At 41.4% G+C, this 15,142-nt stretch overlaps 1 protein-coding gene across 1 annotated transcript in view; it reads right to left on the minus strand.

Annotated features, from left to right (window-relative positions):
- The window catches only part of mnat1 (MNAT1 component of CDK activating kinase), a 256,635-nt gene that overhangs the window by 213,678 nt on the left and 27,815 nt on the right, over window positions 1-15,142 (minus strand). The window contains exons 3-4 of the mRNA XM_068038275.1: window positions 13,693-13,766; window positions 11,517-11,620 (exon numbers count right to left, since the gene is read on the minus strand). Coding sequence (XP_067894376.1) covers window positions 11,517-11,620; window positions 13,693-13,766 — 178 coding nt within the window. The remainder of the gene's footprint in view (window positions 1-11,516; window positions 11,621-13,692; window positions 13,767-15,142) is intronic.

The raw sequence follows: 15,142 nt of genomic DNA on the forward strand, positions 1-15,142 counted from the left end.
CAGTGGTGACAACACAGGGATTGGTGCTGGGACTCTTGCTGTTTGTAGTGTACATTAATGATTTAGATGTGAATATAGGAGGTATGATCAGTAAGTTCGCAGATGACACGAAAATTGGCGGTGTCGTAAATAGTGAGGAGGAAAGCCTTAGATTACAGGACGATATTGATGGGCTGGTAAAATGGGCAGAGCAGTGGAAAATGAAATTTAATCCTGAGAAGCGTGAGGTGATGCATTTTGGGAGGACTAACAAGTAAGTTAGTAAGTACAGAGGGACCTTGGTGTACTTGTCCATAGATCACTGAAGGCAGCAGCACAGGTAGATAAGGTGTTTAGGAAGACATATGGGATACTTGCCTTTATTAGACAAGGCAAAGAATACAACAGCAGGGAGCTTATGATGGAGCTGTATAAAACTCTAGTTAGGCCACAGCTGGAGTACTGTGTACAGTTCTGGTCGCCACACTATAGGAAGGATGTGATTACACTGGAGAGGGGGCAGAGGGGATTCGCCAGGATGTTGCCTGGGCTGGAGCATTTCAGCTATGAAGAGAGACTGGATAGGCTAGGGTTGTTTACCTTAGAGCAGAGAAGGCTGAGGGGGGACCTGATTGAGGTATACAAAATTATGAGGGGCATAAATAGGGTAGATAGGAAAAAGCTTTTACCCTTGGCAGAGGGGTCAAAAACAGTGGGGGGGGGGCATAAATTTAAGGTAAGGGGCAGGAGGTTTAGAGAGGATTTGAGGAAAAAAAATTTCTCCCAGAGGGTGGTTGGAATCCGGAACACACTGCCTGAAGAGGCAGGAACCCTCACAACAATTAAGTATTTAGATGAGCACTTGAAACACCATAGCATACAAGGCTAAGGGCCAAGTGCTGGAAAATGGGATTAGAATAGATAGTTGATTAATAGTCGGCACAGACACGATGGGCTGAAAGATCTGTTTCTGTGCTGTCGAACTCTATGACAAACAGAAATGAGCACTGCAATGCCCTCTTTAGGAAAGCATAACTAAAAAAAAATTATCCAACACAAGTTCCAGTCAAACTGAAAGAAGCATAACATAAATTAAATCAGTATTTTATTATGGTCAATCATACAGTAATAATCTGCAGTCCCACTGGTCAAGAAACACTCAAATGTACCAAAAAATGCTTAACTGGTTTGGATTTCCAAAAAGTTTCTGATAAAGTGCCTCATGAAGATTTGTACATGAATGAAGAGTGAAATGGTAAAATGGATAAGAAATTACCTATAAGACTGTAAACAAAGGATGGTCTCAATCATGTTGAATCCAAATGAAGAAATGAAGACCCGTTAGTGTGATGCCCCATAGTCAGTGCTATGTTCCCTTCTGTTTATTACATTCATTAACGATGTGAAGGAAGATATAAACCATAGTAATTAAATTAACAGATGACACAAATTTGTGTGGTCGTATCAAGACGTTAGACATAGGAAATAAATTGTAATTGGATCTGCTATGGCCAAAGCAAACGTGGTCATTTAAATATATTGTTTGGACTACTCAGCATAAAACTAGAATCACAATGATAGAATTATATAAAGCTTTGGTACACCTTATTTGAGAGTACTGTGTACAATTTTAGTCTCCCTCAAGAAGGACACTGTGGCTCCAGAGAATGTGCAGAGGACACAAGATTGATCCAGTCCGAAATTTATGAGCTGAGAAGATAAAGTTGATTGAGTTTATATTTGCTGAAGAGAGGTCGTTACATATGTCCATGGTCTTTTTTAGGTCTGTTTTAATGGCATTGATTCCTCCAGTAAGTGATCTGAGCAACTTTCTTTTCTGGGAGTAGTTTAACTTAATCAAGAATCTGTTTGCAAGTTAGTGTAACTTTGGAGCCTTTCTTCCCTTCTAACTAGAGAGGAGAAATTAGTGCAACTTCTCAGTGATGGAAAGTAGGTAACAGTGCTTCACAGGGTTTTGCTCTGGAGCCACTTCTGTTCACTGTGTACTTCAATGATTATTATAGGGCAAGAGGGAATGATGTCCAAATTTGCAGATAATACTAAAATAGGAATAAATAATTTTGAATACCAAAGGAGGCATTAAGAAAATGGTATATCGGACAACAAATTTAATGCCAATAAGTGATCCATTACCATTAAAAATATAAAAACTTTTATTGAGGGAAGATTGGGCGATGTGGATCAGCAGAGGGAATTAGGAGTTCAGGTTCATTAAAAACAGTACCTTAAGTAAATTAAGCCATAAGAAAGCTAATGGAATACTGGGTGTAGAATACAAATGTTGAAACATAATGTTGTATCTATATAAAATCTTCATAACACTACAGTTGTCGTACTGTATTTAGTTGTGGGCTTCACACTATGGGCTGAATTTTATCAGCGCACTGCGCTCTGCGGCAACATGCTGTGAAGTCGGCGGCCTTCTGACACGGAACTGCTGCCGCAGAGCCCCCGTGATATTACTCACAGGGCCTCATTTAAATGGAAGAGGCGGAGCGGCCGCCCCCTCTACGTCATCAGGGCGGCTGCCGCATCCCCAGCAATGACATCCGCCACCACCACACAGGCGCCATTTTTAAATAATTGCAAGCCCTTGGAAGTAATTGTAATTTTTAAATTAATATTTCGGCACATTTAGTGTATAAATTGCAATAAATGATGGCAGCCCTTTCCCACCCGCCTCTAAATGTTTGTTTTCGGGGCAACATGAACAACATGATCTTTATTCCCAGCCCCATCTTTTTATTTATTTTATATTTATTTTTTTTTATTTATTTTATTTTATAAAGATACAGCACTGAAACAGGCCCTTCGGCCCACCGAGTCTGTGCCGACCAACAACCACCCATTTATACTAATCCTACATTAACCCCATATTCTCTACCACATCCCCACCATTCTCCGACCACCTACCTACACTAGGGGCAATTTACAATGGCCAATTTACCTATCAACATGCAAGTCTTTGGCTGTGGGAGGAAACCGGAGCACCCGGTGGAAACCCATGCAGACACAGGGAGAACTTGCAAACTCCGCTCAGGCAGTACCCAGAACTGAACCCGGGTCGCTGGCAGACCTCTCCCGGCAGAAGTTTACGGGCCCTCCGCCATGACCCCCGATGTCGAGGGGCTTGTAAAATTCAGCCCTAAAGGATGGATGCTCAAGGAATAGAGAAGGTTTTCTCATTCTTCTTAATGTGGGATGTTACAGTAATAAAAAGATATTAAGTTAATCACAAAAGAAGAGAATGAAATTAACTTTGCAGCAGACTAGGAGGAAGTACAATCAGTGGATAAGATAAAAATAGAAAGGAGGTGTTAAACAGGTTGGCATCACTTAAAGTTAACAAATTACCTGGTCAAGAAGGGATGCATCCTTTGTTGCTGAGGGATGCAAAGATCAAGATAGCAGAAGCTCTGACCACAATCTTTAAATCTCCCTTGGATATTGGAGTGGTGCCAGAGGACTAGAGGATTGCAAATGTTGCAGCCCAATTCAAAAAAAAGGGGAGAGATAAACCTAGTAACGACAGGTCAATCAGTGGTAGAAAATCTACCAGTGACCACTGCCAAGGGGGGAAAAAAAATCACTTAGAGAAGCATAGATTAATTAGGGACAGCCAGGTGGATTTGTTAAAAGGCAAATCTTGATTGGCTAACCTGACTGAGATCTTTGATGAAGTAACAGAGAGCATTAGTGAAAGTCGCGCAGTAAATTTTGTATATGAACTTTCAAAAGGCATCTGATAAAGTACCACAAAAAGACCTACTCGGCAAATTGTAGCACATGGTAAGTTGAGTACATTATTGGCTTTGGGATAAAAGGCAGAGCGTAATGGTGAATGAATGTTTTACTGACTGAAAAGAAGTGAGGGAACCAGCAAAAGGAAAAACCTACCTGACCTCATCCTCACCAATCTACCCGTCGCAGATGCATCTGTCCATTACAGTATTGGTAGGAGTGACCACCACACAGTCCTTGTGGAGACAAAGTCCCGTCTTCACATTCAGGATACCCACCATCATGTCCTGTGGCACTACCGCCGTGCTAAATGGGATAGATTTTGAACAAATCTAGTAACACAAAACTGGACATTCATGAGGTGCTGTGGGCCATCATCAGCAGAACTGTACTCAACCACAATCTGTAACCTCATGCCCTGGCATATCCCCCACTCTACCATTACCATCAAGCCAGGGGACAAACCCTGGTTCAATAAGGAGGGCCAGGAGCAGCACCAGGCATACCTAAACATGAGGTGTCAGCGTGGTAAAGCTACAACACACAACTACTTGCATGCCAAACAGTGAAGCAGCATGCAACAGACAGGGCTAAGTGATCCCACAACAAACGGATCAGATCGAAGCTATGCAGTCCTGCCACATCAAGTCGTGAATAGCGGTGGTCAATTAACAATTACCATGAGGCGGAGGCTCCACAAACATCCCCATCCTCAACAATGGGGAAGCTCAGCGCATCAGTGCAAAGGACAAGGCTGGTGCACTTGCATCCATCTTCAGCCACAATTGCCAAGTGGATGATCCACCTCAGCCTCCTGCTGAGGTCCCCAGCATCACAGATGCCAGTCTTCAGCCAATCTGATTCACTCCACGTGATACCAAGAAACAGCTGAAGGCACTGGATACCGCAAAGGATATGGGCCCTGACAACATTCCGGCAATAGTACTGAAGACCTATGCTGCAGGACTAGCTGTGCTCCTCGCCAAGCTGTTCCAGTATATCTACAACACAGGCATCTACCCAGCAATGTGGAAAAATCTCCAGGTATATCCTGCCCATAAGAAGCAGAACAAATCCAACCCGGCCAATTACTGCCATATCAGTCTACTCTCGACCATCGGCAAAGTGATAGAAGGGGCAGTCGACAGTGCTATCAAGTAGCACTTGCTCAGCAATAACCTGCTCACTGACACTCAGTTTGGGTTCCACCAGTGCCACTCAGCTCCTGTCCTCATTACAGCCTTGGTCCAAACATGGACAAAAGAGCTGAACTCCAGAGGTGAAGTGAGAGTGACTGCCTTTGACATCAAGGCAGCATTTGACAGAGTATGGCAAGGAGCCCTAGCAAAACATGAGTCAATGGGAATCAGGGGCAAAACTCTCCACTGGTTGGAGTCATATCCAGCACAAAGGAAGATGGTTGTGGTTGTTGAAGGCCAATCATCTCAGTCCCAGGACAGCACTGCAGGAGTTCCTCAGGGTAGTGTCCTAGGCCCAACCACCTTCAGCTGCTTCATCAATGACCTTCCCTCCACAATAAAAGGTCAAAACTGGGGATGTTCGCTGATGATTGCACAATGTTCAGCACCATTTGCAACTACTCAGATACTAAAGCAGCCCATGTCCGAATGCAGCAAGACCTGGACAACATCTGGGCTTGGGCTGATAAGTGGCAAGTAACATTCGCGCCACACAAGTACCAGGCAATGACCATCTCCAACAAGAGAGAATCTAACCATCTCCCCTTGACATTCAATGGCATTACCATCGCTGAATCCCCCACTATCAACATCTTTGGGGGTCACCATTAACCAGAAACTGAACTGGGCCAGCCACATAAATACTGTAGCTACAAGAGCAGGTCAGAGGCTAGGAAATCTGCAGCGAGTAACTCACCTCCTGTCTCCCCAATGCCAGTCCACCATCTAAAAGTCACAAGTGTGATGGAATACTCTCCACTTGCCTGGATGGGTGCAGCTCCAACAACATTCAAGAAGCTCGACTTCATCCAGGACAAAGCAGCCCGCTTATTGGCACCCTATCCTCAACCTTTAACATTCACTTCAGTCACCACCAACGCATAGTGGCAGCAGTGTGTACCATCTACAAGATGCACTGCTGCAACTCACCAAGGCTCCTTGGACAGCACCTTCCAAACCCAGGACCTCTACCATCTAGAAGGACAAGGGCAGCAGATGCACAGGAACACCACCACCTGCAAATTCCCCTCCAAGCCACACACCATCCTGACCTGGAACTATATCACTGTTCCTTCATTGTCACTAGCTCAAAATCCTGGAACTCTCTTCCTAACGGCACTGTGGGTGTACCTACACAACAAGCAATGCAGCGGTTCAAGAAAGCAGCTCACCACCACCTTCTCAAGGGCAATTAGGGATGGGCAATAAATGCTGGCCTTGTCAGCATGCCCACATCCCACGAATGAATAAAACAAAAATGCAGACCCACAGTGTTCAGTATTAGGATAACTACTTTTCTTGCTATACATAAATGACCTGAACTTGGATGTAAGGAGCACTATTGCAAAATGTGAAGATGATTCAAAACTTTACAATGTAGTAAATAGTGACAGGCATAATAGCAGGCTTCAGGAGGACATAGTCAGACTGCAGAAAAGGGCAGACCATGGCAGATGCAACTTTATGCTGGTAAGTGCGAGGTGAAACACTTTGGGAAGAACAACATGGAATGCCAGTATAATCTAGATGGTACTACTTTGAATGGGCACAATAGCAGAGGGACCTGGGCTGTATATTCACAAATCTTTAAAGGTGGAAGGGCAAATTGATAAGGCAGTAAAAAGAAAAGGGTATGGGGAACTTGGTTTTGAATACAAAACAAACAAGGAAGTCATGCTAAACCTTTAAAAATCACAGTTCAGTCTCAGCTGAAGAGATTGGAGAAGCTGACATTGTTCTCCTTACAGCAAAGAAAGTTAATAATCGAATCTTGCAACACAGAAGGAGTCTATTTGGCCCACTGTGCCTGTGAAGACCCAAAAGAAGTATTCAAAATTATGAGAGGTTTCAATAGAGCAAGTAGGGAGAAACCATGGCCTCCGCCAAGTGGATTTGCAACCCAAGGTCATGAATGAGGGGGAAAATGATGCAATTTTTTTTCCACAGAGAGTTGTTAAGATCTGGAACACGCTACCTGCAAGGGTGGTGGAAGCAAATCCAAAGAAAATTTCAAAAAGGCAATTGGACATGTACTTGAAGTAGACTAACTTGCAGGGTTTTGGGGAAAAGGCTTGGGTGTGGGGCTAGTTGGACAGCTCTTGCAAATAATCAGCACAGAAAAGTTTTGGATTGGGGGAGAGCGAATTTTAGTAAAATAAGGCAGGATCTGGCCAAGGTAGACTGGAAAGAGTTACTTGTCGGAAAATCTACAGAAGAGCAGTGGGGGGGCATTCAAAAAGGAAATGGGGAGGGCACAGGCCCAACATGTTCCCTCTAGGGTAATAGGTAGGAGCAACAAGCCCAGAGAACCATGGATGACCTGAAACATTCAGGGTATGATGAGAAGGAAAAGAGAGGCTTTTAGCAAATACAAGGAGAGCAAATCAATGGAAGCATTAGTGGAGTACAGAAAGTGTAGGATGGAGCTTAAGAATTAGGAGAGCAAAGAGGGGATATGAGAAAGCTCTGGCTGGTAAAAGTAGGGAAATTCCCAAGATATTCTATATCAATGGGAAGAGGATAACCAGGGAAAGAGTAGGACCCATTAGGGACCAAGGGGGAAATTTGTGGGTGGAGCCAGATGACATTGGTAGGGTATTGAATGAATACTTCACGTCTGTCTTCACCCAAGAGAATGAGGATGTAGATATGGAACTCAGAGAGAGAGACTGTGAGGTTCTTGAGCAAATTGTCAGAGAGAGCGACAAGGTATTGGAGATTTTGGAAGGCTTAAAAGTGGAAAAATCTCTAGGCCTAGACGATTTGTGTCCCAGGATGCTGTGGGAGGCGAGGGTGGAGATTGCAGGGGCTCTGACCCTAATTTTTAATTCCTCTCTGGCCACGGGGGAGGTGCCAGAGGACTGGAGAACAGCTAATGTGGTCCCACTATTTAAGAAAGGTTGTAGAGATAAGCCAGGGAACTACAGACCAGTGAGTCTCACGTCAGTGGTAGGGAAACTACTGGAGAAAATTCTGACGGAGAGAATCTATCTCCACTTGGAGAGGCAAAATTTGATTAGGAATACTCAGCATGGCTTTGTCAGAGGGAGGTCATGCCTAACAAATTTGATTGAATTTTTTGAGCATGTGACCAGGTGTGTAGATGAGGGTAGTGCAGTTGATATAGTTTACATGGATTTCAGCAAAGCCTTTGACAAAGTCCCACATGGGAGACTTATCAAGAAAGCAAATGCACATGGGATACAAGGTAACTTGATAAGGTGGATTCAAAATTGGCTTAGCTGTAGGAGACAGAGAGTGAAGACAGACGGCTGTTTTAGTGACTGGAAGCCAGTGTCCAGTGGCGTACCACAGGGATCTGTGCTGGGTCCCCTATTGTTTGCCATTTATATAAATGACATAGATGACTATGTGGGGGGTAGGATCAGTAAGTTCGTGGATGACACAAAGATTGGCCGAGTGGTTAACAGTGAGGTGGAGTGTCTTAGGTTACAGGAAGATATAGACGGGATGGTCAAATGGGCAGAAAAGTGGCAGATGGAATTTAATGCTGAAAAGTGTGAGGTGATACACTTTGGAAGGAGTATTGTGACACATAAGTATTCAATGAATGGCCTGACACTGGGATGTTCCGAGGAACAAAGGGACCTTGGCGTGTTTGTCCTTAGATCTCTGAAGGCTGAAAGGCAGGTTAATAGGGTGGTGAAAAAGGCATATGGGACACTTGCCTTTATCAATCGAGGCAAAGATTACAAAAGCAGGGAGGTCATGTTGGAGTTGTACAGAACTTTGGGAAGGCCACAGCTGGAGTACTGTGTGCAATTCTGGTCGCCACATTATAGGAAGGATGTGAAACAAAAACAAGAAATGCTGGAATCACTCAGCAGGTCTGGCAGCATCTGTGGAAAGAGAAGCAGAGTCAACGTTTCGGGTCAGTGACCCTTCTTCGGAACTGACAAATATTAGAAAAGTCACAGATTATAAGCAAGTGAGGTGGGGGTGGGGCAAGAGATAACAAAGGAGAAGGTGCAGATTGGACCAGGCCACATAGCTGACCAAAAGGTCACGGAGCAAAGGCAAACAATATGTTAATGGTGTGTTGAAAGACAAAGCATTAGTACAGATTAGGTGTGAATACACTGAATATTGAACAGCAGCAAGTGCAAACCTGAAACAAAACCTGAAAAAAGGAAGGATGTGATTGCATTGAGTGCAGAGGCGATTCACCAGGATGTTGCCTGGGACGGAACATTTAAGCTATGAAGAGAGGTTGGATAGGCTTGGGTTGTTTTCGCTGGAGCAGAGAAGACTGAGGGGTGACCTGATCGAGGTGTACAAGATTATGAGGGGCATGGACAGGGTGGATAGGGAGCAGCTGTTCCCCTTAGTTGAAGGGTCAGTTACGAGGGGTCACAAGTTTAAGGTGAGGGGCAGGAGGTTTAAGGGGGACTTGAGGAAGAACTTTTTTACCCAGGAGGGTGGTGACGGTCTGGAATGCCCTGCCTGGGAGGGTGGTAGATGCTGGTTGCCTCACATCCTTTAAAAATTACCTGGATGAGCACTTGGCACGTCATAACATTCAAGGCTATGGGCCAAGTGCTGGCAAATGGGATTAGGTAGACAGGTCAGGTGTTTTAATGCATCGGTGCAGACTCAATGGGCCGACGGGCCTCTTCTGCACTGTATTATTCTGCGATTCTGTGAGACACAATGTCATAACATTCTATGATTAACACAAGTAGTGTACCAGCAACAGCTTTCAGTAAAGGGAATAGAAAGCAATAACTGGAGATAATCATCATAAAAAGTCCTATAATGGGTTTCTACATACTTGCCGAGAAAGAATAAAAAGTAGTGCTGCATTTATAAAAAGACTGCATGCAAAAACAGTAATCGAGCACACTTTGATTAGAAGTCACAATGATAACGAGAAACATAACCCCATGCGAACATTCAGACATGAAGACACCTCAACTCAAAAGAAAGTGTTAAAACACCTTCTGCATTCAATAGTTCATTATATTAGCAAGAAATATTGTAATGAATGCAATCTTCCTTATATTCTGATCTAAACTTGGCATTTGAAATTTCCCTATCGGATGTATCCCTTACCTCCCCTCTGGTTCTCTGTACGGTAAGATTCGATCTATTTGAGAGTTATAGCTGCAGTTTTGAAATTACAAAATACAGAAATAACAAAACATTTAATATGGGTGGGTTTAAAAAGAGGGAATTCTACAAAATAGAGCAATGGGATCAGAACTTTACATTAGAAGAATGACTCTTCTATGGTAGTTACAGCCAAGCCACAAAAAGTTTCTAAAGAAAATTATGTGGAATATTTTCCTTTTTCTAAGTCTTGGATATCAAAGTTATTCTGTTACAATCAACGTTCCTCCAGTTTTTTTTTGTGCGTGCACCATTTATTAAACTATGTGGGCCCTTTACATTCTTTTGTGTGGCTGTGCAAGCGCAGTAACTTAAAGAAGCGAACTTGTGTGCTCAACCTGCTTTGAGGGCACATTGGTTACAGTCCCCACCACTTAAAAATGTCCATGTTTAAAACAGGCAGCTGCTTATATTGACCAAAACAGATAACCATTTGCATTAGCATCAATTTCAAGTTGCTGGATATAGCATCTTAAGTGCTCCATTTATTTCGGGCAGGAAAATTTTATTTCTTTTTATTTTTATTTTTTATTTATTTAGAGATACAGCACTGAAACAGGCCCTTCAGCCCACCGAGTCTGTGCCGACCAACAATCACCCATTTATACTAATCCTACATTAACCCCATATTCCCTACCACATCCCCACCATTCTCCTAACACCTACCTACACAAGGGGTAATTTATAATGGCCAATTTACCTATCAACCTGCAAGTCTTTGGCTGTGGGAGGAAACTGGAGCACCCGGCGGAAACCCACGCGGTCACAGGGAGAACTTGCAAACTCCGCACAGGCAGTACCCAGAACTGAACCCGGGTCGCTGGAGCTATGAGGCTGCGGTGCTAACCACTGCGCCGGCCACAAGCTGAAAAGCTGTGCTTAATCATTTTTTCACATTAAATGTAAAAGAAAAGATCAATTTCTGCTTCCAATTGGCTCCATTTATGGGTCTGTGTCAATGTTTTCATGTATTTACCAGCTGAGCTCTACTGTGTAATACGGAGATCTGTTTGCAGACGTGCCAAACTTGTTCCCCTACATTAAGCCTGGGACAGCAAGGTCCACTTGATCCAATGGCTGACTTATAGGCTTTCATTTTCCAAATGATATCAGCCCTGGTCTTTGATTATTTACTGTGCTCTTCATGTGGATCAAGCAAGCACCCGTGCTCTGGGTTACCGTCCCTTGTCAAAGATATTCACTCTGTCACTCAACTATTAGTAAAGAAAATCCACTGCGCCATTGAGAAGTTTCTAAAAACAAATACTGCAATTGAAATTACTTTTCATTTTATTAACATGGTGTCAGCTATTGCACTTAGCAGGCAAACAGTGTTCACATGAATGGGCTCTCTATAAGTGGTGGGGTACTCTACTTACAAGATTACATATACATTTAACTGAAGTTCACTAAAATAGGAATTTTAAATTAAAGAGATCAACTGACCAGTTTTAGCTTGTTTCTGTAAATAATGTCTTTGTTGTCCTTCTGGTATTGCTCCATTTTTCTTTTAGTATTCTCCACATCCACATTGTTGGTCAGATTATTCACTGCAAAAAAAAAAAACTTTATTATGTAGTAAGTCTATCAATCCAATACCCAATATCATTTGTTCCTCCTAATTGAAAGTTGCTAAATTTGACTTACCGGTTATTATTTTTCAAGCAAAAAAGACTTTGCATTAACTGGAATAGACTGCAATGCAAATTTACTTTACTACGTTTCAATGATCATCCAAGGTTTACCCATTGATTTTCATGACCATTAAGTTTCGAATTCCCTGCATCCTATTTTCCTGTTACATCCTTGTCTACCTTATTACTTAACGAAACTTTAAGTGAAAAAAGCAGTCATATCAGTGTTCTTCATATTACATCTTCAGGAGTTTTTGGTCATATTTACATGCTACTGCAATTGTGCATTCTATACTTTAATGTAGGTATTAGACTGTGGAGTAAAACCTCCCAATTTCAAATCAGCCCTCAACTCTTCTGTGTTCATTTTCTTCCTTCTAGTAAGGCTTTTGGTATTCATTTCTGTACAAAAGAATAAGTACCGGACACAAAAGCATAATCACCAAAAATAAAATTCAAATGATGCTACATGTGTCATGAATATTTCCATAAAACATGTAGAATGATGCAGCCTAATGCATAACACATACTGAAAATCCCTTCACGGATTATTTAAGTCACTTCATAAACTGTCTTCTGAGCCCGAGAAGAACGATATGCAATTGCATTCATAGCACTTTCATGGCATAAACAGAACTATTTCATGGAAAGCAAATAGATAGAATAAATGTCTAATATAACAGCTGTTTTTTTAGCCCCTAGTTATGCACAGTGAAATATTATTCAGTTGTCTTCCTCTCCATAGTCAACAATTCAACCATTAATACATTGCAAGACAAGCAATGTGTATTGCTGCATTCAGTAATTACATTCTTCACTTGTTGCTGTAGCAGATATTTTGTCTTTTTAAAATAAAAATTTATTGACTATTAAAATTTCAGTACACAAACAGTAAGGCGATTTTGCTGAGAACTGGCGCTGCTTTAGAAATGAGTTACGGTCAATTTACTTTGGAGCCAGCCAAAATCCACATTATAAAGGAAGAGTCCAGTGTGGGATTCCATAAGGTCAACACAGAGGCATCTCTTTTAGAACTCCACATCTATCTTTATCCACATGACATTCAGTGTGGAATCTGGAAGCTTACTTGTCAAAAATATCAAAAACAATCTAGACCAACATCTGAGATTGTGCACTTCTGGCTGGTGATCTGCAGTTTTAAAATCAGAAATCCTAACTGAAGCACACAGCTAAATCATTACATTTGGCTGTAGATCATGGCATACAGCAGTGTAGTGGTTACATAACTGGACTAGTAATCCAGAGAATCAGAGTTCAAATCCCATCATGGCAGTTTGAGAGTTTGAATTCAAAAATAAAAAAATAATTCTGGAGATAAGAAGCAGGTATGCTACTGAAATAAAACTGTCTAGAGCATCGTAAAAACTCAACTGGTTCACTAATTTCCTTAGGGAAGAAAATCTGTCATTCCCAATCAGTTTGGTCTTTGTGTTACTCCAGTCATACACCAATACAGTGAGACATTTAGAGAACTTCTCGTGATATTCATTACAATTTGCCACTTTTTCTCACATAAGCCATATTCCAAGTCTTTCTCATTATGCCATCTGAGTCTAAAATCTTTTACATAAAAACAAAATGTTATGTGGACTGAACATTGAGATCCAAGAATCTCAAGTATCTGCCCACAATGCAAATTTCAGTTTTAACTGATATTTTGATTAAAACAATGATGATGATAAAAAGTAATGGGGCAAGCAGTTTGTATTTATCAATTTGTGGGTTCATATATTTGAAAAAAGTTAAATATTTCAGAAAATTGAACAAAAACACTGAGTTACTGAGGTCCCAGTATTAAAAGGATAATCTATGGGTTTAAATTGGGGTATATAAACCAGCCATGTTTATCCCTGATGATTGCCCAATATAATACTTTTAACTACTTCCAGGACTCATTAAGTTTAGTCCTTTGATGCACAGGTATTGCTGGATTGATTAAACATTTATTCATCAAGTTTCAGACTTACCAACATCTTCAACCTCTTCAAGAAAATCATTATATTCATTGAGAGTACAAAAGTCTTCTTCTCTTTTGTTGTATCTTCATATCCAAAAAGGAGTAAACAGGATTATTGAACAAATTAAACATTTAGATTTTGAGTCATTTAGTAGTACAGAACTTCAGTATTGCTGAAAATAGAGACAGGTTGTCGAATCTTTTTGTCTTGCACTCATCAGGACAATCGCAAGAATAACCAATGTAAGGAAAAACAACAACTTATACTGCATGAGAAGAGAGTGCTGATTGGTTGGCAAGTGAACTCTGATAGGTACAGGTGTTGCCAAGGCAAATGCACCAGTTTGCGGTGACCAACAGTTAACTGCCAAGCTTTATGTAAAATTTAAACCAGGCAGCTTGACTCTGATTGGTCAAGGCATTTCCCTGAGGAATGAACCAGCGAATGGCTGTCACTTATTTTGTTCAGCTGAAACAGGGGCAATGTTTGTACATATTCTCTCTGTCTGCAAAGAACAGGGCCCAGTGTATTAATATATGTAGCTTCCAGTACGTGCAAATGCGCCACACTGCGAGCCCTACTGACCATCTTAAATTGGTTGTCAGCATAATTCTTAGCACATATAGCAGTACAAGTTGTTGTTTTCCCTTACATTAGTTATTCTTGCAATTGTCCTGATGACTTCGACATGTCTCTATTTTCAGCAAAACTCATTTATATTTTGTTAATTGTAAGCATTACAAACTATTATACATTAGTCAAATCAAAAATGAAATTTTAAAAATCAATGCATTACAACATTTAATGCTAAAGTTCATGATAAATCTAGACATACAAAACAATTCAGGTCTGAACATTGGGGAAATGCTTATTTCAGGATATAATTTGCTCACCATGACTAAGTGAGAGTGCCCACCATCAAATTTAATGAAAAACTGTTTAAGAACCAGGTGTTTAAAGAAGGGTTTTCTTAACACACCAACTCAACTGATGCTGATGTATGTTAGCAGGCTGGATAGAAGAGATGCCTCTGCTGATCTTAAGGAATCACACACTGGTGGAGCCGACAGAAAACTGCAGTTGAGCAATTCTGTGATGGTTCATTTGGAGACTGAATATTACAATTCTACAAAGAGCTGGAGAAATAAATTAGTGCTGACAGAGTCAACATTTAAAGCTGCATTTAAACTGCAAGTTCAGTTCTGGTACGAAGCTGTTTCCACTTTGCACTGATGCTAAGTTCATGTCATGTAAATCCAGAATTAAAAGTCTTCTAGAGAGTCTCAAACCTCTTCACTCTGATGCCTGAATTTATACTGCACTTACACCATAAGCAGAACTGAGATGCTATATAATTTCGCTTTGCGGCAACATACAGCTGTAACACTAACACACTAACACATCGTAAATCAGATTAACAAAGGTGCTGGGTCAACCAACACTACCTGGTCTTCATGTT

The sequence above is a fragment of the Heterodontus francisci genome, chromosome 9, assembly GCF_036365525.1.
Source record: "Heterodontus francisci isolate sHetFra1 chromosome 9, sHetFra1.hap1, whole genome shotgun sequence".
NCBI lineage: Eukaryota > Metazoa > Chordata > Chondrichthyes > Heterodontiformes > Heterodontidae > Heterodontus > Heterodontus francisci.